The 24,862-nt window shown below is 41.2% G+C and overlaps 1 protein-coding gene across 4 annotated transcripts; it reads left to right on the forward strand.

Annotated features, from left to right (window-relative positions):
• The first annotated feature begins 253 nt into the window (after nucleotides 1-253).
• Nucleotides 254-23,137, forward strand: ago4 (argonaute RISC component 4). Of its 4 annotated transcripts, none has more exons than XM_038724276.1 (19): nucleotides 254-454; nucleotides 6,879-7,053; nucleotides 7,350-7,470; nucleotides 7,768-7,949; nucleotides 8,773-8,909; nucleotides 10,058-10,192; nucleotides 11,026-11,113; nucleotides 11,195-11,342; nucleotides 11,513-11,632; nucleotides 11,857-12,018; nucleotides 14,818-14,966; nucleotides 15,738-15,922; nucleotides 16,041-16,200; nucleotides 16,548-16,719; nucleotides 16,972-17,115; nucleotides 17,432-17,566; nucleotides 17,678-17,779; nucleotides 18,487-18,686; nucleotides 19,055-23,137. In XM_038724276.1, exons 1-19 carry the CDS (start codon nucleotides 436-438, stop codon nucleotides 19,161-19,163), a joined length of 2,643 nt encoding a protein of 880 aa, XP_038580204.1. In that variant the 5' UTR covers nucleotides 254-435; the 3' UTR covers nucleotides 19,164-23,137. The 4 variants fall into 4 exon arrangements, with proteins under 4 accessions (XP_038580204.1, XP_038580207.1, XP_038580208.1 ...); XM_038724279.1 differs by having other exon boundaries at nucleotides 11,857-11,985; XM_038724280.1 differs by having other exon boundaries at nucleotides 11,857-11,985; nucleotides 14,833-14,966.
• Nucleotides 23,138-24,862: the final 1,725 nt, after the last annotated feature.

Here is a 24,862-nt window from a genome sequence, read left to right on the forward strand (position 1 = left end):
TTTGAGTAAATGTACTGCTAATTTAAATACTTTCTTCACCACTGCTTCTTTTCCAAACTATATATTTGTTTATATGCTTTACTCACTTTCTCATATTCATATCTACTCATGATATTTCACTGTATCTTACTATCCTGCAACCCTCCCCCAGCTGACTGGGATCATTAAAGTTTGATCCACCAGTGCAGTACAGCAAATTACACATGCGCACAGTGGGCGCATAGGCTTCTATCTGGCGCATGCGCACTTACAAATCCCCAGAACCAGCAGCGGGGGCTCAGGTCAGTCAGTCAGTCCAGTCAGCAGTCATCCACGCAGCTATCTATATTCCCTTTTCTTAAATTAGCCACTTTAAGCTTCGCGATACCGCCCCCAATTTCAGCGTCGGTACGGAGCCGCCAGGCCGGGACAGAGACGGAGAGAGAGGCCTCGGCCATGGAAGCGCTCGGACCCGGTAAGACATTTTAAGAAAACTGAAAGCGAGCGAGGAGCGGGGAAGCGCGAGCCGTGTGTGGGGCGCGTGTGCGCAAATGCGTCGCTTCACTGGGGGCCGCGGCTGCAGCGAGGCCTCGACGCGCTGAGGGGAAAACAAACCGAGGCCCAGCCCGAGTCTCTGTGTGATTGTGTGTGTGAGTTTATTTACACCGAGTGGAAGACAAGCGTCTTGTCTGTACGCGGAGGTTTGGTGTTTTTTATCGGTTATCCAGTAATGTCTACGCGGTTTTATTTATCTGAAGCACGCACAGCTCGTCGTGTCGGGGCTGGCATTGTGTGAGTGGGGATTTAACTAGGACCTTCCTTCCTCCTTCCTTCCGCGTCGTGGTGTGTTTACGTTGATGTTTGTTCACGATGTATGTTCTTTTTTTTTTTTTGGCCACATAATGACGACCTAATTTCTAAATGTGACCGCTCAATCCTGTCGAAATTTGACAAAATATCCTACCTGTATCAAATCTGCTCTGCTACACCATCTATATTTGTACCATCGCCATCAGGAACAGCGCGTCTCTTCGGACTGCCCTCGTCCAACATGATAGCGATGGGTGGAAAACACAATAAATACCAATGAAACGCAAGTTACTTGCGTTAAATGAGCGAACGTACGTATTTTGTGACTTGTATTTTGGTTTTACGCGTCTGTGAGAGCACAACAGGCTCGGATGGCGCTTTTATCGATCCATATCTGCAGGCCAGCTCCATATTATTCATCTCCTATATGATAACAAAGGCACTTATTTTTGCATCGATCAAATGATAAAGTATGCTGTTGAAAAATGAACCACACAGCTGTACACCCAGCGATATAATGCATCTGAATTGTCACACCATGCAAAATGTGTTTACCTAATTTTAAAATTTTCCTACAAACAGTTAATTTTGTTTGCGAAATGCGCCCTTACATACAAGAGGAACTGAATGCAGCTTGCAGAGCAAATCAATTTTTTGTGCAACAGTGAAGCTCTTGTTTGTTTTTGTTTTTTTGAATTGCACACACACATTTCCCACATGCTCAAGAAGAAATGTGGTGACATTAGGAAAATCAAGATGTACTGTAAGGAGGACATTTGGCCAGCAGCAGTATATAAATGTCAAGCAGATGCATTGTGCTGCAGTGTGAGGGTCCTGGGGAATGTTTGGAGACAATAATAATGCACAACTATCCACAGGTGTGTTTGAGCCAGGGCAGCCTCTTTATTACACCTAATCAGTGCAAGCCATCAAGGTTTTATCCATGATAACAGCAGCTGCAAGATTTACCTGGTACTTGTAGGATTTCCAGCAGCAGGGATGATTGTATTTAATGAATGTTTACCTTGTGGAGTGTGGTTGCAGGTTTCACTTTTTCTCATGTTAGTAATGATAAATGGGCATACAGAGAGATTGTAATTGGGTCCAGCATCAGACCTTTTTACATGCATAATGGCCTAAGTAGTATGCATCTTTATAAGAGCATTGTGTGCAAAATGCCTAACTAACCCCAACAGTTTTATTAAGTGATATATACTTTGTGTGATCTCACTCTAATGTTGTCAGTTTCAGTTCTGTGTCAGCAAAGTGATATAATAAATAGTGCTATATTGCTTTTTTTTAAGGTCCGTAGACAAGCTACCAGTAATATCCAACCCTGCATACAATGCCCCATGTGGGAACAAAGTGTTCATATTGCCGTTTTTAATTAGAAAAGTGCCTTCGTCAGCCTCCTCTGGTTCAGAAACATGCACATTTTGGCATTTGCTTCAGTGTGGCTGGAATTCTTAAGTCAGGGCCCCCCAAAGGTCGTGTGTAATGATGTGCTGTAGGCCTGGGGTGTCTTTACAAAGCAGCTGGTTTAATCTGTTTTTTATTGTTTCCAAATGTTAGGTGCAACTGCTTGAAGTGGTGTCCAGATACAAAACGAAGCAGTTCGCACAAACGCGCAGATTGTCGCTCTAGGTGTCGTGAACGGAGGCAAAGATGAGACTACTCCACTCGAACACTTTCAACTTGTCTCAAATTCATGACTCCATTCAGGGCAAAAGCCTGGAGTGACATACATTTAAAAAATAAATAAATAAATACATTTCCTGGTAAAATGTGGGGATGTTTGATGATCTCTGAGTATTTAACATAGACTGGTGATGCTGTACTACCATCCGGGAAATTTTTGTGGCCAGTGAACATGGACTGCAGAAGTGAAATATATGTAAAAAATTGATATCGCTTGCCGTGAACTAATCACTTACACGTCAAAATCAGTTGCTTCTGAAGCAACAGCTGAGAATTGGACCCCCCTACACAGAGGGGTGCATAGTCCCTCCTTGTGAATGGTCTTTCTCAGTACCTCTGCCTTTTCCACAGTCCAGTGTAGTACCATAATCCAGGTGATTTGCAGGTATGGGTGTCAGCTCGCTCCCTGTTCAGTGTTGTTAGTCTCTGACTCATCGCCAGGCCTAGCCATCATCCTCATGCTTAGCTTAAGCCCAGCTGTCTTTCTCTTTGGTCACACGGTGGTTACCACGGACACACTTAGCTTCACAGCACAGAAGTAGCCAACCCCTCTCAGCAAATGTGAGCACGAGGCACCCAATCTAAATAATAGTTTTTAAATATGGGATCAATGAAGAGAGAAATTAGCGTTGCAGGACAGGCGGGACGATAATCTTCGTAGCGTGTTGTTTTGCGCATTCAACAAGCTAGTTGTCAGTTTGTCAAAGACTACATAAGGAGCAGAAAGACTTGATGGCCTCCAGTGCATGTGTCTCTTTCTGAGCCAGGAAAGGCTAATTTCACTTCCTCTGACTCAAAGTAGATGCACCACTGTCTCACTTGGAGCAGAAGCATAAAAATTATGGTGGAAGCTTGATTCATGGGTTGATTTAAATCGAGGCCTAAATGCCATCTTTTGACAAGTCTGTAGGGTTTCTTTAAGTTGACTTTAAGTTATTCTGTCAAAAAAAGGGACTGACTGTCTCACTTAAAACAGTGTTTCTTGTGATGGACATAATGTTCTTATTTGTAGCTTTAATTCTGATTGAGTAGTACTCTGTATTATTGGATGGCCATGTGACGGTTCCAATGAATTTTATCATATTAGAAGCTGTTGGGTGGGTGGTGTTTTTGTGTTGTTTGTTCCGCCTGCCTGTGCCCTCTCATCTTCTCCCCATGATAGGCCTTGTCCATCTTGGGACACTAGAATACTCTCATTTACATAAATTTAGGCCAAATATTTTTTTTCCCCCTAATCATAGCAGCAGTACAAAGTACTGAAGTGACCCAACATTTACACCAAGCGTTACTCTAGTTCCTTATTTGTATACAACATACCCATGCTTGTTGTTTTTTTGCTTGTTGGATCTGCTTTGACGTCACTTGGTTAGAATAACTATTTTGTTGATGGATGGAAAAATGTTTTCAAGCAAAAATAGTGAGGGGGGGGGGAAAGAAGCTAAAATCTCCGGGTTTAGCTTCTCACGTGAGAGGATTTGCTGCTTTTTTGTCATGTATCAATGGCAACAGAATATCTTGGGGATTTGAACTGTTTGCACAAAACGGGACAATTGAAGAAGTCACCTTGGTCTTGTGTTGATGTTTCACAGATGAATTGTAAAATAATCATCAGATTAAGCATTAAGTAAACTTGTATTTATATAACACCTTTCAAAACCCTACGTTACAGTTTTACAAAAGGTTAAAAGAACAAAACACCCAGAAGAGTTTTCCTGACCTGACTCTCAGGGAACAGCGAGTACACAGCCCAGCCAGCCTTGAACGAGCTGCAATTAGTCCTCTCTGATACCCCAACCCATTCTAGCTGATCAGTTATTATAGCTTCCTTCTTAGTTGAAGCCCTAAAGTGTGTTACCTTTCAGAGTGATCAGCTGCATGTGTGTGTGTATATATATCCATTGCCTTTTCACTTGTTTGTGCACAAACTAACATTAGATGGTGCTGACTGAAGATACACAACTAATCCAATCAATTGGAGGGTAAGTTAGAAACTCAGAGCTAAAATGACTGGTATGTTTCTGTTCTAATTAATAAGTAGACAATCTGCAATTGTTTACATAATCATTAATAATTTCAGCCAAACACTTGCTCCAGCTTCTCAGTTGTGAGAATGTGTTGCTTTTCTTTGTCTTGTGTGTTTGTAAACACACTAGCTTTGGGCTGCTGTTCGGACAAACAAGCATTTTGAATACATGCCCATGAACTTGGGTTAAGACATTTTTTAAATGTTTAAACTGACATTTTTGTAGACCGAACCGTTAATCCACTCATCAAATAATTGGCAAATTAATCAATAATGAAAACAATTGTTAGTTGCAGCCATAAACTATTTAATGATCTTACCGTTGAGGTTGGTGGTGTTGACTGTAATAAGTAGACGGGTTGGGGAGGAAGGATGGGTTCAGGCGTTTCATATCGAGACACACATTTGTGTGTAGTAATGTGGCAGCTGAGGAGGCTATATATAGGCACAACTGTTTTTGGTGAAAGTGGAAGAGGAAGACCTCAAACTTACTGCACCACTCACATACTGTAGGGTAAAACTCTTTGTAGTACCTGTACGTGCACCCAGCGAGCAGAAATAAATACAAACCCGTGTACAATGTCAATTCAATACACAGGGAATCTGCAGGTCTTGAAGTCTTAAAGCATTGAATTTTGTTTCATTGAGAAGGCCTTAGAAGGTGATAAGTGTTAAATCCAATTTACCAAAGTAATATTAAAATTAGTAAATGTTTTCTCTTGCCTTGTGTAGGCAGTAACAATGTTTTTGTTACCGATTTGTGTGCTGCTAAATAAATATCCATACACAGCATCGACAGAACACACCAAAATGGTGGCATACAGGTATACATGCACTTGAATTACTATGCAATGCACTTGAAATTCTTTAGTGTGCTTGTGGTGCATAATGTGGAATTTTATAATATTCAGATTGCAGCTTAGCGTAGAACACTTTGTACGCCTTTTGTTGCCATCAGTAACAAGGCCAGTAGGACAAAGTAGAATGAATCATCAGACGATTTTAGCTCACGTCGTGACAAAGAAAAGCAGGCATGCAACGAATAGCTTCTTATTTGAGACTATCATAAACAAAATGATGTTACAATCAAGCTAATGGTTTATTTGGAGGAGGAGGCGGAGGAGTGGGTAGTAGGGAGAAGGGGAGGTGATTTGGGGCCCAGGCTAGATGAGGGCATGTTAGGAAGCGTGTTTTCAGGAAGACGATGGGGAGGGTCCCGATTGTCCGTGCTCTCGCGCTTCACTTGCTAACTGGAGCGTGTGGGTGCATGGAGTTCAAGAGGACCCCTGCAGTCCCTTAGCTGTCAGTTGACAAAAGCATTAAGCGGCCTCCCCCAACCTCTTTCAATACACAATATTATTTTAACTTTGTGTGTGTGTGTTTGCCTTTTGCGTATTCTCTCAATCTTTCATAGGCGCTTTTTCTTTTGTCTCAGCTAAATTCAGAGAAAAGATGTTTGTGTTTCCTCTTTGATGCTTTTGTACAGAGTGACACATGGCAGGCCAAAACAACGGCAGGCATCCCAATGCCTCCTTCCATGTCATTGTCAGTGAGTAGTGTTGATGTGTGAAATGGATGATTTGTCATTACCATTGTAGCTAGATGGGACCTGAGGTCTTAAGCTTGTATATGTGCTGTTTTGAACCGATGACTTCAGGACTCAAGACAATGTTTCCTCTGTTGCCTGCAGCTTGTTCTGCTGCAGTGTGAGACTCACAGGCACTACACCTGTGTAGATGTGTACACATGCAGATACTGTATGTGGCGTGTACAGTGTGTAACGGCACCCCTCCATATGGCCCTGCTGCTGTCTGTCTGAGAGGAGCTCGGTCTTTGTCTCGGCGTGAGGGGTGGGCGCCCTGTGTGTCTGGGTGGAGCTGGGGGCGGGCTGAAATATAATTGGAGGTCATTGTTTTGCCATCCCTTGTTGACCCAAGTAGGTCAGGGGCCAGAGTTATGGATCAATCAAAGCGTGTTAGTGGGGCTGTGAGGCCTTCCAGTGCATTCAAGCGGGTGTCACTGATTGGATGGTTTGCAACAAGCTTGCCGTTACGCCACGCACATTCATCTTTAAAATTTGCCATTTAATGCAAAGATAAGCGCACACGCTCTCACTGTCGCCACCTTTGTTCACATTCAAAATAAATGCCAAACATGCTTCGTTTGACAGTTAATTATTTTTTGGCGTGGAATCCACACATCTCAGGGGTTTGGTAAATTCAGTCTTCACTGAGAGGAAGAAAGTGACGGTATGAATTCACTAATGTCAATAATGGTGGTAATTCACACTTGTCATGTGCAAAATTAAAAAGTATTTAACTGTTGTGGCATATTTCAGTGCAATTACTCTTCTCTCTACTTTCTGCAGGCCCGCCCGCCCCTCCTCCCTCTCTGTTTCAGCCTCCGCGGCGTCCCGGCCTCGGCACAGTGGGGAAACCCATTCGGCTCCTAGCCAACCACTTCCAGGTGCAGATTCCCAAGATTGATGTCTATCACTATGATATCGACATCAAGCCTGAGAAACGGCCTCGAAGGGTCAACAGGTAAATCTACAGACAGATATGAGCAGAAAATGCACATGGGGATGGGGGACTTAACCAATTGCATCTGTTGCTATTATCAAACAGACTTCCCAGGGAGAAACATGTCTCCTACGAGCAAGGCGTTTTATATACTAGTAAATAGGGAAATGAAGAAAAGAAGCATTTAATTTTATTGCAGTATAAAACTGCATGGCCAATTTTCTGTTTGTTGTCACCAGACATATTGTAGTAAGTCACTTAAGTTACTGGTATGCCTGTGTTTATTTGCTTACTTTCCTGCCATTCCTGTTGTTTAGGGAAGTGGTGGACACCATGGTGCGGCACTTCAAGATGCAGATCTTTGGAGACAGACAGCCTGGCTACGACGGGAAGAGAAACATGTACACAGCACATCCACTGCCAATTGGGAGAGACAGGGTTGGTGTTTCAAACACAGCATGTATACAGATTAAAAAGAGAAGAGGTTTACACACTAACATTTAATCATAGATGCAGAGAACAATATTAATTTACTAGTTTACTTTATCGGAGTAAAATTTAATCTGCCTTCATAGTTTAAAACCTGCATGCATGTCAAAAACTACTACTTTGCCCTTGGGTATTTTTTGCCAGTCTCTCCCTGTCACCTATTCTTCAATCCATTTCTCTTCTCATCTTTTGTTTCTGTCTCCCACTTTGCCTTTCTTTCTTTCTCCCCCCCCATATCATCTTTAGGTGGATCTGGAGGTCACTTTGCCTGGTGAGGGGAAAGATCAGACGTTCAAGGTGTCTTTGCAGTGGGTGTCAGTGGTCAGTCTACAGATGCTGCTGGAAGCTCTGTCGGGTCACCTTAACGAGGTCCCCGAAGACTCCGTTCAGGCTCTGGATGTCATCACACGGCATCTTCCTTCCATGAGGTACAGACACTTATCCCCTCTGCCTTTTCACAACCATACTACCCCACATCTTCTGCACATCTCTTGACAGTTATTGCTTTTCATCTTTTATTTGTCTGTATTACTTAATTTCCTGCTGTCTGGTGTCGCCCTGATCAAGTCAGATTACATAATATAATTGAAATTTTTATTGAATCGATTATCGGTCTGCCCGTTATCGCTTGACTAACTGAATAAGCCACAGTGCACTGAGTGCACCCTACCTGGTAGACCTAACTACCTAAATAAGCGCTAACATAACTGTTGCCCTTGGTAAGAAATATACAGAGTAAATTATTGTTTGTGTATATAAATGTGAAACAAATGTTCACATGTGTTTCTGATGCACACACAAATATTTTTGGTTAATGTAACGACAAATCGAATCGTAATCGCAATATCTGGCAGAAAAATAGCAATTAGATTTTCACCTAATTCATCCATTATATACAATAAAGTATTTTTGTGTGCATGAAAAATATATTTTTATAATATTTTATCTTTATATATAAATACATTTGTATATCGTTCTGTGTGTATTCATAATATTGAGACAAATTTCACCCCAGAACATAAAGGATTAAGCGCTTTTGTCCTTATGAAAGTAACACTAGCGATTGTCTGACCAATGAGAAATTGGTCGGACAAGAGCACCAACCGACCAGAAGGTGTTAGCAATACTAATCTTAATCTGGCTGATTTAATAATGTCATGGACATCTCATTACTTCTGGTGGTTTAAGTCTATATTGATTTGATTTTGTGTATTATTCAGCTACTGTTATTTTTTTATTTTTTGCACGCAGGTATACTCCCGTAGGGCGTTCGTTTTTCTCCCCTCCAGAGGGTTATTACCATCCTCTGGGTGGAGGCAGGGAGGTGTGGTTTGGTTTCCATCAGTCTGTCCGTCCTGCTATGTGGAACATGATGCTCAATATCGATGGTAAGACCTGAGTGAAGCTGATCGGCTTCAGCTTTGATTTTAAATTAGCTTTTAATACATTCATTTTAAAAATCTCCAACACTGCGATTATACCTGTTGTACAGTATTCTGTATCAAGGTGGTATTTTGATGTGGGTGTTAACTGACCGATATAAAGAATTAGATCATATCTTAATTCTCTACCCAGCTAGATTCAATGTATTTGTATGCACACAATCACTAATGAACAGCAATTGATTGTATTTAAAAACCCACCAAATTTCTGTTTGATCAGCTACTGCTTCATTCTATGCCTAGACTGTAACAGTAGACTTTACAGCTAAATATTTCTACTGCCATTATGGAAATCTGGTATGGTTACATACATAAGGAAAAACGACAGATGCTTTTATGAATAAAAACATTAGTTTAATTAATTCTCATCTCAAATAAGGAGGTATAATTCAGATTCTGAAATTTAGTTTTCTGTGACAGAGCTATTAACCTCACTATTGTTTTGATGAAGGATAAAATGATTGTCATGATAACTTAGCAGAGTTTTTAAACCCCACCGTTGTACTATATTTTAAACAATGTAATGTTGTGGCATCTCATGCCTTTCCATTTCTGTCCACCTCCAGGATTGTATTCCGTTGTCTCTCCTACACTTGAAACAACATGCCCCAATAATGCATCCCCTTGCATTGAAAAAACACCAATTAAGTCAGTTAAAATTGTAAAAAGGCAGCAGTTCCTGAATCTGTTAAGAGTGATGCAGTAGTTGAAGACCAAAAACACACTTATTATGTCTTATTCCATGAGACAGAGACTTGTTGTGATACAAAACACTTTATAAATGTGTTAACTGGACTGGGATGTTTTGCTTAAAAGATGGTACGTTTGTTTGTATCCACTGTTATATCGACAAAGTCATTTATGTAAAAGGTGTTTGGCAGTCCATAGCCATTGCTGATGAGATCAGGACATTCATTATGGCTGCAAGAATGTGCATTAAAGCTCCTTTGTTACTGCTGCATCCCCGTTCCCCAATTCTATAGTTTGCCCAGACTCTGCCTGTGATATACACTATCATGAACTCATGTGCGATCTTGTTATTGATTTATGGGACTAATTTTCCGAATATTGTCATATCTGTTCTACCCCCTCAGTGTCAGCGACTGCTTTCTACCGTGCCCAGCCTGTCATAGAGTTCATGTGCGAAGTGCTAGATATACAGAACATCAACGAACAGACGAAACCCCTGACCGACTCGCAGCGCGTCAAATTCACCAAGGAAATAAGAGGTGAGCACTCCATACCAGTTCACACACAATATGCTGATATTTACCAACGCGTGAAAGAGGGCCAACATTAACAGACACACGCACATTATATACACCGTGTCCATGACTCACTGTGTATCAAATTAACCATTAAGGTGCGGGCCTGCAAAACACATGCCTGTTTGTTTTTATGCACTGTGAAAGATGCTACACCCACTCCTGACACACATTCATGCTGTATACTCATGCTAAATACAGTACACTGCTTAACTTGCGCCTATGCTAAACACCTGCTCTTAACCTCAGGGTAAATATTGTGTTTCTGCCTTTTGATTAGAAACTAGGCAGTCTAAAATCAGAATGTGTGAATCTCATGGACATAAGTATTCATAACAGATCTCCTGAATAAAGCTTTTGTTTATAAAAATGAATTAATTTTTTTTAATGCAAGACTGCTGTTGTTCCAAGCAGCTCCGTTCTCTGTGTGTCTTCACTTATGTTATTGTAAATACACAAATAACCTTGCAGGAGCTAGATGTCATTTTGAACAGTGTAGAATTTTAACTGCATGTTTTCTTCGGCAGACACTTATAAGCTCTCTATTCTCCTTTTTGGTTTGCGTTTTGAGCCGTGTTGTGACAAATGTGGAAAAGGGAAACTGCAGAGCTGAAACACCCTGTGTCAGCATTTCTTTATCATGTCCTGAAAATGACAGAAGAGGAACTGATGAGTACAATTCCAACCTGCTAAAATTGAGAAATTATCGAAACATTGGAAATTGCTGTTGGTGGTTAAGTGGTACTGCCACTTCACATGATTCTGTAACCATTCTTTTTTGTATGTTTTATAAACAGGCCTGAAAGTTGAGGTCACACACTGTGGTCAAATGAAGAGGAAGTACCGTGTTTGTAATGTAACTCGCCGACCTGCCAGCCACCAAACGTAAGTGCGATTCCTGCACATGTTCGCTAATGTACCAAAAAGACAAGAATTTTTTTGCCCACATTTTCCATTTATTTGCAGGTTCCCCTTACAGCTTGAGAACGGCCAAGCCATGGAGTGCACAGTAGCTCAGTATTTCAAGCAGAAGTACAATCTGCAGCTCAAGTATCCACATTTACCATGCCTTCAAGTAGGGCAGGAACAGAAGCACACCTACCTTCCCCTGGAGGTGAGAAAGAGGCTGTTTTGATGCTTAAATCTCATAATTTTAGTTCAGTTCAGACAAAAATGCCTTTCATCTTTTCAATTATAACATTCTCCTTTTTAATTTCCCGTCATTGTTTCTCTAATCTGATTGATTTTGTTTTATTTAATGAAATGTTTCTTCTTGCTCTGTAGGTCTGTAACATAGTAGCAGGCCAGCGCTGTATTAAGAAACTGACAGACAACCAGACATCCACCATGATAAAAGCTACAGCTCGCTCGGCCCCCGACAGACAGGAAGAGATCAGCAGACTGGTGAGTGCTGTTTCCCTCTTGGGGTGGGAGTAAGAAAAGCAACTGGAGCTGCTGCCATTCAGAAGATTTTTTTCCTCTGGACTTCGACAGGACTAATCAGCATACAGCTCATCTACTTTTTTGTATTTTATTCCTATTTTTCTCAATTCTTTTCTCTACAATCTCATTGCTTCCCCTGCATCCATCCTCTAACTCCTTCCCTGTACTTTCTGATCCTTTACCAGGTCAAAAGTAACAGCATGGTCGGGGGCCCGGACCCTTATCTGAAGGAGTTTGGCATTGTGGTGCACAATGACATGACAGAAGTGACCGGACGTGTTCTCCCAGCACCCATGCTGCAGTATGGGGGCCGGGTGAGTACAGACACAGGGAGGGACTGTGGCAGGGTGAGTACTGGGAAAGGGGCTAAACTCTGGGGTTGCATGCCTGACTGGGAACGCACAGGGCGGTGGCATCAAAGAGTGAATGTTGGGACACGGGGGGGAAGATCCAGGTTTGAAGAGGTCACTCAGCGGAAGGCTGAGTGAGTTTATTATTATTATGTTTCAATATTGAGTAGAATTGAGACACCAAAGAACCATCATCGTCTTGGTTGTGACGTTTAACTGCTGCTATTAATTCAGGTGGTGACTAGATACAGATGCCTGTTAAACCTGGAACTTGCCCCATTTTTATAATCCTGTGGTGCATCTCTGCAGTCTGTCAAGTGCATCTCTTTAAAAGACTATCCTTTCACTGACACCGCCTCTAAGTATGTCAATATTACAGTGCATGTAGATGAAGCAGCAAGTTGTTGCAGACTGCTGAGATTCACCCATTGAATCTCAAATCAAAAGTTTGGAGAGATCCGATTTATTGGCGCACGCACAAGATAAATGTAAACATTTCTGAGCAGACCTGTATAGATCAGAAGGTTGACAGGCGTGAGAGGCTGAATTGGGATTCAAGGATTGTGTGTGTGTGTGTGTGGGGGGGGGGGGGGGGGATGTGCTGCCAACAGGAGGATGATAAGACTCTGAGCCACCCAGCATTAAAGCAAAACCTGTCTGAAAGATTCAGTTTTAAAGCTTGTGGGAGTGAATGTGACTATCTTCCATCTGAAAATGAAAAGGTTAATATAAATAGTACAGGTGCTGGAATATAACCTCATTCAGAGGCAGTGTTCATTGATTCTGCTAAGATAAGATAAAACTTGAATGATCCCTGTGGGGAAATTGGTTCAGTGTATGGGCCAGCTTTTCCCTTTTTATACTCTGCTTCATTTACAATTGTTCTTCAGAGAATTACAGCAGGTTGTTGGTTGCAAAAAAAATGCTCTTGCATTCCACTGCCAAGCTTAAATCCCTAATTGGCTGCCTGAACTATACGTTAATTTAGCCCAGATCCTATCGCAACACTCTTTCTGAAAGGTTTGGCCACTTGCCTGCTGGGTTATCGAGTCTAATCGGCTTCCAGTGAAATGCCCTTAAATGTGGACTGAAAGCTTTTCTCATTTCTGTGATCACTTGGTGTGAATGAAATACTGGGGATGCACCGAATGTTCGGCCACCGAAATTAACTGGCTGAAAATAGCAGGAAAAAGCACTTTTGGTGTTCGGTAAAATTCCTTCAGTCTTTTGACTTATTAGGCCGAACAATTATGGTGACATATCGACAGTGTGGAAGCATTTTAAACTGTCTGTGAAAGACGCAAAAATCACCGTTTGCAGACACTGTTCTGCTGAATTGTTTCCTAGCACATCCACTCAATCTGTGGCTGACTTCTTACAAAAGGCAACAAACGGTCTGAACCGCTTTGAGCGTTTGTCACTCGTTTGTGAGAAGGCGATTAAGCTAGACACGCCTAAATTTGTATTGCGCACATATTCAACCCTTTATGGTTAATCCACTGAAGCGGACCAGTGTGAGCTGACAGGCAGGTTAGCGACTTTATCCTGTCATTTTTTTTACAAAGACAAGTGTTGCAACATGAGAGTCCTACCTGAAGAGAGGTTGTGAAGTCTTAATGTTGCGCGATAGGAGAACCACATACAACATTTATATGTATATATATTTGGGTCGGAGCGAGGATACACATGTGACAACATCCAAAAAAAGGTGTCTATACAGGAGGGAGCTAAGATTAATTGGATTATATTCAGAGTATAAAACGTATTATATATCCATTAAAGTAAATGGACACACGCATTGTACCGGACACTCATGGACTTTGGATCCACCCCCCATAGTCTCTCCAAATCTTGTGGGAAACACTGAGTAAAAACACATTTTGACTATTTAATTTATGCAATGGTAAAAAGAAAATGTGAATGTACTTGGTTTGGTATTCGGCAAATTTCTTCATTATATACGTTTTTGTCCAATAATTTTCATTTCGGTGCATCCCTATGAAATACACTCACCTTTCATTTTAAAATGGCATGCAAATGTTGGTGGACATACAGTTTCATCAAAATATTCACAGAACCAAAACTGAATACTCCCTGAAGTGACTGACTGTGCAACATGTGAGATGGGAAAAGCAGCAGTCTATTAAGTTTTATGTTATTGATGACAACATGTAATTTGTTATGTAGTTTTAAATCCTTTGATCATGTTGAAGATTTTTTGAGCATGTTGGAATGAGATGGAGAACCTCTTGACTTTCCTTAGCATACCACTCTCAAGTAGTTCATTTTGGTCACTTTGTTGGGAGAATAAAAGCTTGTAATGGCCTTTGGTAAATCTTGTTAACGTAATTGAAAGCCACTGCCCTTTTTGAATTTGTATTCACAACCGCACTTGAAGTAGAAGCACTCACCTAATGATGTGGGAAGCTATAAAATCTGAATATTTATGTTCAATAAAAAAACTGAGCATCTCACGCTCCTAAATGGGTCTCACAATGCTTAGCAGAGACTGTATGTTTTGTGCAGATTAATACTTCATGTGCAGTAAACCACGGTGCAGAACATTTTACAGTCAAATTGGTATGAGTGTATAAAACCAGTTTAAATTCATTCACTGTGCGTAGAATATTTTTGTCTGCCAAGTCTAGCCAACAATGCGCGCTGTGTGTAGGCCAGTTGAGTAGGCTGTTAATGCATTATGTATGTCTGTGTATGGTATGAAAATCCAAAGTATAGGTTGGGCTGTAGTACCTGTTGTATTGGCTCATCCAACCGGTGGGTTGACTAAGAGAGTAGGGACTCTCTCCGCAGAATAAAACCGTTGCCACGCCCAACCAGGGCGTGTGGGACATGAGAGGGAAGCAGTTCTATGCCGGCATCGAGATCAAGGTCTGGGCTGTGGCCTGCTTCGCGCCTCAGAAACAATGTCGGGAGGACCTGCTCAAGTGAGTAATGGCATCAACTGTTGTTTGGCTTTATAATGAGGCGTGTCCCATAAATGTACTTGAGAAGGAAAAGTGACCGCACAAGGCAAATGCTAGTGAGTCTTTTGTACATTGTTTTCTTTTATGTAGGTAGTGTGGCTCATGTCTGTCAGTCGGTGCACCGCTATGGTCCAGACTATTATATCTTAAGTTTTGGATGGATTGGCACAATTTTGTACAAATATTCATGGTTGTTGGATGATGTATCCTAATGACTTTGGTGATGCCTTGACTTTTTCTCTAGCGCCACCATGAGGTTGACATTTGTGGTTTTGAGAAATGACCAACAGCTATTGGATGGATTGACATGACATTCATGTCCTCCTCTTGAAGAATTGTAATAACTTTGCTTATCCTTCAGATTTTGTTTTAGCACCATCATTAGGTCATATATTTGAATTTGTCCCATACTTGGAAAATGTTTATGATCAGATACCTTCAAAACTAACAACGTTCCCATCAGCCTCAGCTGTACTGTGTTCAGTGCTAATTAGCAAATGTTAGCATGCAAATACATGAAACTAAGATGGTGAACATTATACCAGCTTTATGTTAGCAATTGTCATTGTAAACATGTTAGCATTTAGTTCAAAGCTCCCTCGCAAACTACAACCTGCAGTTACAGTGGTCTTGCATAGGTTCATTGAATCTCTTTCGCCCTACTACATTGAATTTTATTAGATGTCGTATGCTTATACTGCTGATTTCTAAACATTGAATGCATTTCAATAGGAGCTTCACTGACCAGCTTCGAAAGATCTCAAAGGACGCTGGGATGCCCATTCAAGGGCAGCCATGTTTCTGTAAATACGCTCAAGGAGCTGACAGTGTGGAGCCCATGTTCAAACACCTCAAGATGTCTTATGTAGGTCTGCAGCTGATTGTGGTCATCCTGCCTGGCAAGACGCCAGTCTATGGTAAGAAAGTGAAATTCATAATTTTGTGAGGATGGAACAAAGGAATAGGGTAACATACGTATGAATGAAATGTGTAATTTTGTGATTGATCTTGGTCTTCTCCCGTTTTTGTTTACAGCTGAGGTAAAGCGGGTGGGTGATACACTCCTTGGCATGGCAACCCAGTGTGTGCAGGTAAAGAATGTAGTGAAGACCTCCCCTCAGACCCTCTCCAACCTGTGCCTCAAGATCAACGCCAAGCTGGGAGGCATCAACAACGTCCTGGTGCCTCATCAGAGGTCCGCATGGATTTTGTAATTTCTTAGTTGCAGTCCAGATGGCAGTGTGGAATGCTTCTTGGCTTTGAATGTTGTAGATTAGTGAGATACTTTCTGAATACAGATAGACCTCTGGTAATCGTGGAAAAGCGCAATCAAAGTTGTAGTAATAATCTGCATCATTTTATGTAAATCTTGCTGTTTGGCATTTATTTTGTCTGGTGCTGAAATTCTGAAAATCTTTGACTTTTTATAATATTTGGATCTAGTCATGCTGTTCTTGGTTTAGAAATTGAATAAGAAATATGATGAACAGGCCTGCAACGTAAAGTCTCTTCTTTCTTTTGTGTGTCCTGTTCTCTGTTCAGGCCCTCTGTGTTCCAGCAGCCGGTCATCTTCCTGGGTGCAGATGTAACACATCCTCCAGCAGGTGACGGGAAGAAGCCGTCCATCGCGGCAGTGGTGGGCAGCATGGACGGCCACCCCAGCCGTTACTGTGCCACGGTCCGAGTCCAGACGTCAAGACAAGACATGTCCCAGGTAACAACATTCTGTGTGTACTTACTGTTGAAAATGACATTTGGATTTTCATACTATTGATAAATTTGTATTCGTATTGAGTAATTTCTTTTAAAAGCATTCTGCAATATTTCAATTACTCTTTAGTTATTGAACAGTATTTTAAATTTAAGTAATATTACTAGATGTCAGTTTGAAAGGAGTCCATCAAAGTTTTTTGTTAACAGTTCCCTCCTCCTTTTGAGTCTAAGTCATTTGTTATTGTCTCTTTAGGAGCAGCTCTTCAGTCAGGAGGTAATCCAAGATTTGACCAACATGGTGCGGGAGCTGCTCATCCAGTTTTACAAGTCCACGCGCTTCAAGCCCACACGAATCATCTATTATCGTGGCGGTGTGTCTGAGGGACAAATGAAACAGGTGAGTGATTAGCAGAGTTTTCATGCTCATCTCTATCTTATTTCTGCCATATCTTGGCCATTTTGGTTACCATTCCCAAGTGCGATCTACTAGACAGGAATGGCAGCTGTGATTCATTAAGAGAAGAGGCTGTCAAAACCTTAATTCAATGATGACATGCAGCTTCAGTCCAAAACCATGGCGAGAGTTGCAAACAAAGTTCCATCAGAAAAATTAAAATGTGGGGGGGAAAAAAGAACAATTCTACGCATTCCTGGTATATCAAAACATGTTGCATAGGTGTGTGTGTCGTTTATTTATTTTTTTATATTTTCAGGTAGCGTGGCCGGAGCTGATAGCAATCAGAAAGGCCTGTATCAGTCTGGAGGAGGATTACAGGCCGGGCATTACCTACATTGTGGTTCAGAAACGTCACCACACTCGTCTCTTCTGCTCTGACAAAGCTGAGAGGGTCAGTACAAGTTCACTCTATGATGCGTGGTATTGAGTTGTATTCTTTTGTACAACACTGTAGTGTCGGTCTTTAACTGTAATTTTGTAACTAATTGATCACCACCTGCAGGTTGGGAAGAGCGGCAATGTCCCTGCAGGCACCACAGTGGACAGCACCATCACACACCCGTCCGAGTTTGACTTCTACCTGTGCAGCCATGCTGGAATTCAGGTGAGGGATGCACGCTCACACACTTGTCTGAGGTCAATTCAAAATGTTTTAATTTTATAAGAAATCTGTAAGTCTGCAAAGTCAACTTTGCATTGTATCCAGCTCTTTCCAGTTCTCAGTCTCTTTTGAAGTTTTGAAATGGTGTGTGTGGATTTGGCACGTTTAAATACAAAAAGTAAAAAATATGGATTTAACCCATTATTTCAGTAGAAATTGTCTTCAAGGGTACAGCAATTTTGCTATGTGGCTACCACAGTAATGGTCCTTAATGACAATGAACAGCATGATTTGGATGCTTCTTTGACTCATCAGATGGTTTATTTAAAGTGATACACTGCCCACAGGAGACCCTTTCGGTATAAAACACTTCTCCCCTATAAATTTAAAACATGGCTGTAAAAAGTGGAAACAGACACTTTGACACTTTAGTTTGTGCATTTTTTGCAGCATTTGGTTGAGAACGGCTAATGAGTGAGTTAGTATAGAAGGTGCAAACCATTGCACCTGTTCACAAGCAGAAGCAGTGTTTAGCAGGGTTTATGAAAAGGGTGAATTAAAACATTTAATCATATACATGTATAACGCATAACCGCAGAGGGTCATTTTTTTTTCTTTGCATGAGATTAAATTTAGTACACTTTCTTTAGTTTATCACATGACATTTTCAGTGCAGTATTGACAAGTTACATGTTATGTTCCATCCTCAGGGAACCAGTCGTCCCTCCCACTACCACGTCCTGTGGGATGACAACTGTTTCACTGCCGACGAACTGCAGCTCCTCACCTACCAGCTGTGCCACACCTATGTCCGCTGCACGCGTTCCGTCTCCATCCCAGCACCAGCCTACTACGCCAGGCTAGTGGCTTTCCGAGCCCGCTATCACCTGGTAGACAAAGACCATGACAGGTGAGGCGGCCCTAGATGTCTGTTGTTCCAGTTCAAGAATAATAGTTAGCTCCCCTGGTTCTGCCTGTGTTGGACCAAACGGGGAAGGACACTGCATCTTAGTCTTGTGTTTAAAATGCTTTCACCGACTGACCCTAAAGGATAAGTACAGTTAATATGTGCAATTTGTTTTTGGCAACGGTTACTTTATTGGATAGATGATAGGAGTGAGGCAGACAAGAAACTATAGGGACAGATTCATGACGTGCAACATGGGTCCCCTGCTGGAACCTGTGTAGGGAACCCTAAGGTCCTCAGGGGTGCCAGTAGAGGACCATGTGATGTGATATCATTCCTGACAGTAAACCCTGTCTTTCTCTGTCTTGCAGTGCTGAAGGCAGCCACGTGTCGGGCCAGAGTAATGGCCGGGACCCCCAGGCGTTGGCCAAGGCAGTTCAGATCCACTATGATACCCAGCACACCATGTACTTCGCCTGAGCTAGCGAGCATGTCAGCCAGTCCACCTGTGGATTTCCTGTCTTTGTCTTTTTATCTCTTATTTGCCAGTCTCTCTCTTCTCCCACTTTATCTCTTTCTCCTTGTAGTCTGTCTCTTTTTCTTTACACTCACTTTACATTTTTCTGAATCTGCACCAAAGCGGCTCTTGAATGGGGGAATCTGCTGTGTCCTTATGTCTAGCAGGTTTTTGTTTTGAAGGAACAATCTCCAACCAGCGTTCCCAGTCGAGCCGCCTTTCAAACCAGCAATCCAGTACTGGGAACCCTGAGGGTTTCCAGTACACAAAAGATAAAAACGAAAAAAACAAACCATACACACACATACTACAAGTTGAGCCATTATTTTGAGTTTATTTTTTCTATTTGAATGTCTGCACTCTTGTGTTTTGTAAGATACACTGAGCAAGGGAGTGGATTGGCACAATCTGTGTCAGCGCAGCTCTTTAGCTCTCCCAGCTAAGCAGGACTCTTATCTACTTTTACCTCAAAGCCCCTTTGGGCAAAATCTGTCACAAGGTCTTGGGTTTATTGGGTGGTGGGGAGGGAACTCTACAGGTAAAGAGATGGAGGGGAGTTGACCTTTTGAGAATGATATATATACATACATATATATATTATATATTTTTCCTTTTTATGAGCGTCTGTTTTAACTTTTCTCCTTTACGGTCTTTTACAAGCGAGGTGACCTGGGTGTCATGCCCATTACTACTTTTCTCCCATCTTAGTGAAGAATACGCGTGTGTGTGTGTGTGTGAGAGTGAGAGAGCATCTTTGTATATACATGTACTGCTGTATGAGTGTGTATGTGTGTTTCATGGCAGGCCACTGAATTGTAAAGGGAAATCAAGGAGATAACTGCTGTAAATGCCTCAGATTTGTTGTTTTTATATTCACACATACAGTACATATAAGCATATATTTACATCTATAAAGCAACTTTGAGACATATGACTTTTAAACAGGCCTCATAGAGGCTGGTGTGGGTATTTGTAGCAGTCCTGGGTCACTTATTAATTGAAATGCTTTGAATTACATTTGGACATGTTTTAGCCTGCAACTAGTGGAAGATGGGTGGGATATGCACCTTCGGGAGCCAGCTGCTCCCTTTGTGCCTCAAAACACCATTGAATCCCAGGAAAAGTGACTTAATCCATTTCACATAGTAAGTGAAGTCAGGTCTGACGTGTAGCAGTAGTAACTGTGGTCTGGCCTGTGAGTGGCTAAGCATTGGGACCTGTAGAATGGCTGCATGCATTAAACACAGAGTTTGGTCTTATCAGCCTTGCTTTCTGTGTGAAAACACAGTCTTATTTTTATTTGGACCTGATTATCTGAAAGATTATGAGGACACTGCTGGACGTTGCTTTTCTTGTGTTGTTTTTTTTTTGTTTTTCTTTTTGTAGTAGTTTGAAGAGCCGGAAACCAACATAGTTTTTTGAGGTCTCCTTTGCTAATACTGGCCAATTCATTGCACTGACCCGGGACGCTAGGCAAGCAACAGAGGGCACTCTCAATCTCTCTTACCTTTATGCATTTATACATACGAATCAACAAAGCAGATTTGTAAAAGTTTAATATAAGATGTTTTGTGGTTATCTTAAAAACTGTTATTTAGAATTAGTAGTTTACCATTGATGTTGTTGTTATCGTTGTTGTCAATGTTATTACTATTGTGATGAAATTTTAAGGTTGGCAGCAAAGCCAGTTATATAGTTACTAGTGCGACTTCAGGAATAGACTTCAGTTGTTGAGCTGCAGGTTAAGGGGTAGAGCTATGGGTTGGACATTTTTGTAGCATTCTGGTTAATGGTGGGGAGAAGAAGTAGGCCCCTGATGGATGAGTTCATGCTTCCTCTGTAGGTTATGATGAGTAAAAAATCGCGGTATTGTGTAGCACTCCGACTAGTAAAACAAATCTGCCGCTGTGTACACCGCTCAGCTGGCATTGGTTGGTTTTGATCATATAGATGGAGACAATCAGGGATTGTAATCAGAGTGAACCTAAGTTAAGGGATTTGTTGAAAAGCGGTCTGCGATAAGCAATGAGTTGAATTTTTAGACTTTTTTTAAAAAATGGTTTCTATTACTCTGTGTGTATTTGAAGTATACCCATCTTAAAGTCTCTGCTATTTGACGGTGTTTGTTTCATATTTTTATGCATTTTTAACACTGGATTAAATAAATTGACAATAAGCATAAGCACTGCCCTTGGACCCCTTGTACAAACACTCTGTGGTGACAGTTGCACAAGTGGTGCCCCCTGGTGTTGTGATTGGATAGAGTTGCAGGACAGGAGTGTTTGGAGAAACTGTCGACGTGCACGCCTCGTCAGGAGGGGACAGCTCAGTGAAAACCCTTTTGTAATAAACCACCCGTAAAGCAGCAGGTTTACTATGAATGAGTTTGGGCACCTGCCTGTTGAAGGCGTGGGCGTTGGCATTGGCCAGGAGTGGAGAAGTGGGAAATGAGGAGTCCTAGTGGGTGGGGTCGGGTATTGGGAGGGTGTTGTCCAGGCACTGCATGCAATAAGTTTTACTCTTTGTTTAAAGAGGGCAGATCAGTTTATAAAATGTGCACTAGTTTTACCAAGCAAAGCGGGCTGTGATTGAATATTCATCTGATATCTCTAATGAGGAATGATTTGGTGTTTTATATCCTTCACTATTTATCATTAAACTCCAGTCAGATAAATGATGACTCCCTGTTTGTAACATGACATTGCAAAGCAATATTAACCCCGTTCTAGTTTTCAAATGTGGAAAAACAAAGCTATAATTCTACTCATTGTGGTTGTTGGTCTACTCGCAATTGTGTCTCTGTACTTTTATTTTTTTAAATTTTAGTTTATTTTATTTGCTTGTATCAATCAGTGGGAATGTGCATTTGGTGAAATAGTTATGTAGGCATTAGCCAATTTTCTTTTAAAGTAACTAAATGTAGACTTTGCTCGCCTGCATGCCAGAGTGTTGTCCTTTTTAAAAAAGAAAAAAAAAGAAAAGAAACCCCTCTTTTGGAATCATATTTATTATGAGAGAGAAAAAAATATAAATGCTTTTTTTGGGGGGGTAAATGTTAATCAATTTAGTGGGACTGTTTAGGTTAGCAATATTTGTCCAGTCTCTCTAAGATTCATTTTAAAGATTCCTACACAAATGTCAGTAATTCGGGAGGTACAAGCTGTTTTCTGGGGCGAGGGGGGCCAGCTCTTTGCGTCGTGTTCAAATTCAAACGAGGTACTTTCTTCAAACGTGGACCCGTTAAAGGCCGAACCCCTCTCCTCTTTGCCAGGTTACTGTAGCGAGCATCCATTTTGTCTCCTCGTTCCTGGCTTGTACCTGTGGCCACGCCTCTTTTAGTGGGGTCTCTCCTGTCTCCATGGCAACTCTGCTGACCCCTCACAAATGCACTTCCTCTTTGTGAAGCGGTCCCCATGGCATCAGCGGAGCAGGATTACCTCTTTTTAACCTTTTTAAAAAAAGATCCATAATTCTTTCTGTGCCCCTATAGAAAGAGCATGAATTATTTTTAAATTCCTATCACTTTGATATATTGTTATATCTTAACGGATTTGTAATTTGACATTGTATTGTGTATTTTCATTTTCCTATTTTTATTTAAAATTTTTTTGGTTTCTTGTAGCTCTGCTCGTTTTTTTTTTTTTGTTTGTTTTCTGCTAGTGGTCTCTGAAGCTGTATGTGATTGTCTAATAGCAATAGAATTGGAACATTCCAATTCTGTGAATGGAACGTTCCGATTTTATGAATGAACGGTGCCCTTTCTGGGGCAAGGCATGTTCTAGCTCCGCCCCCGGCAGAGGGCCATTCACTCACTGTTATTGCTATTATGTGACATGTTCAATTACTTTTTTTTTTTTCTTTTTTTTTTTTTTTTTAGCCTGCAGGGAATTCTTGTGTTAATGTGCAAATTAATAAATTGGTATTTTAAGCCTTAACATAGCTGGTGTGTTCTCATCATTGATGACAGGTGGCATGCTATTAAAAAGGCTCTTATGACCTTTTTAAAGAGCTTGTTGACCAGTTAACACCAAATCCTCATTGCATGTATTTTGTCACTAGATGGCATTCTTAACCAAGGTCAATGGGATCACTTGACTGTTTCCTCACCTTGATGGTCATCTAACAGCGAGTGAGGCATGTTAACAAGTTATTTTTTTTATAGACTATGTTAACCAGTGTAGATGCAGTCATACAACTGAAGAACAGCTAACAAATCATGCTTCCTACAAAGTCCAGTCACATTTATCTTTACACTGACACATTTACTGCAAGTACACTAGAAGGTTGTTCATATATTGTGGCTCAGGACCTAACCTAGACATGTAAACCGCCAGAAAATGTATTAACGTAACAGGTAACCAGTGTAGCAGGTTGAACTGTAAATATTGTCTACGTGTTTGGAATCATTAAACATCCTTACAAGTACAGGGGCAAAAGGAGAGAAGTGGCTCCTCTCTGTTCCTTGAATATTAAATGTCTGGGTGTTATCAGTCTGTAACCGAAGTCCATTGAATTCACGCAAGTATTCACAAATTATCCTTACATTTCTTTTTATTAGATCATAACCAGCAGTCCTACTTAAGGATGTTTCCAGATAAAACACAATAAGAAATTTTAGCGCTTTCCATACCTCAAACGCTACCAGGATACCTATGTCCTCGGCCGACATAGTCTTTCAGAGGCTGTAGCGGACTCGGTTTTAAAGCCAAAGTCCAGATACTGGTATAAAACTAGTCAAAACTGAATAACCCAACTGGCAAAAATGCTGGTTTGTCAGGAAGTGGGATAAAAAAACTCTTCAAATTTTGGTGAGGGAAAAACTGGCATGGCCATTATCAAAGGGATCCCTTGACCTCTCACTGTTCAGCTATCTAAATGAAAATAAGTGGTTCTCTGGATGCCCAGTGATTCTGTGATTCTCCCCTTTACAGATATGCCCACTTTACACTAATCTCATGCAGTTCTGGGCAAAATGCAGTTTTTTGCATGCAGTATTAATGTTATTTTGCCTATTTTTGTATTTGAAAATGCCTACATATTGGGGTTTCTAAACAGTACTGGAATTGCTTATGACTGGAAATCTGAGATTCTTGTGGCGCCAATAAGCCCAACCGCATTCATGTGCGTGTGATATAGTCCCTATAGTCAATATAGCCATTTAATTTTAGTGAGACCATTTTTGTGACATTTAGGATAATCAATGCCTCCTAGAAATTACAACCACAAACTAGAGCCCTAGGGCATTCAGAGGATGTACGGCTTTCTTATGTTTATTGAGGTGCTCACTATCCAATTGCCAAAAAATGTGATTCTTACAGAAATCTCCAAATGTCAAAAGATTCTGATACCATATGGTGTTTCTCAAGGTCTTGGTTTCTAAATGTGGTATTTTGGAGGGATTTTCGTTCACCTTTAGCAATCTGAGTGGTCACAAATGTTAAGATTTTGCACCACATCAGTGTAATGATTAGGATCAACCAAAAGACTGCTGCAACAATTTGAGACATAACTGTGCACGGGAATGGCCTTCCTTTACTCGGATTATAATGTTCTAAGCCCTTACACACACTATCTATTCATCCATCGTCAACCGCTTATCCTGCGTACAGGGTCGTGGGGCTTACACACACACACACTAAACTTACAAAATTTTACAAAAACG

The sequence above is a fragment of the Micropterus salmoides genome, unplaced genomic scaffold (assembly GCF_014851395.1).
Source record: "Micropterus salmoides isolate LMB-PRFRI ecotype aquatic unplaced genomic scaffold, ASM1485139v1 Ms_hic_scaffold_17, whole genome shotgun sequence".
Taxonomy (NCBI): Eukaryota; Metazoa; Chordata; class Actinopteri; order Centrarchiformes; family Centrarchidae; genus Micropterus; species Micropterus salmoides.

What these genes read in the sequence shown, in the direction of transcription:
- ago4 (XM_038724276.1), top strand. An exon ending in TGGCAAGACGCCAGTCTATG is followed by an intron (nt 15,923 to 16,040) that starts GTAAGAAAGTGA and finishes TTTTGTTTACAG; the next exon opens with CTGAGGTAAAGCGGGTGGGT. An exon ending in GCTCTGACAAAGCTGAGAGG is followed by an intron (nt 17,567 to 17,677) that starts GTCAGTACAAGT and finishes CACCACCTGCAG; the next exon opens with GTTGGGAAGAGCGGCAATGT.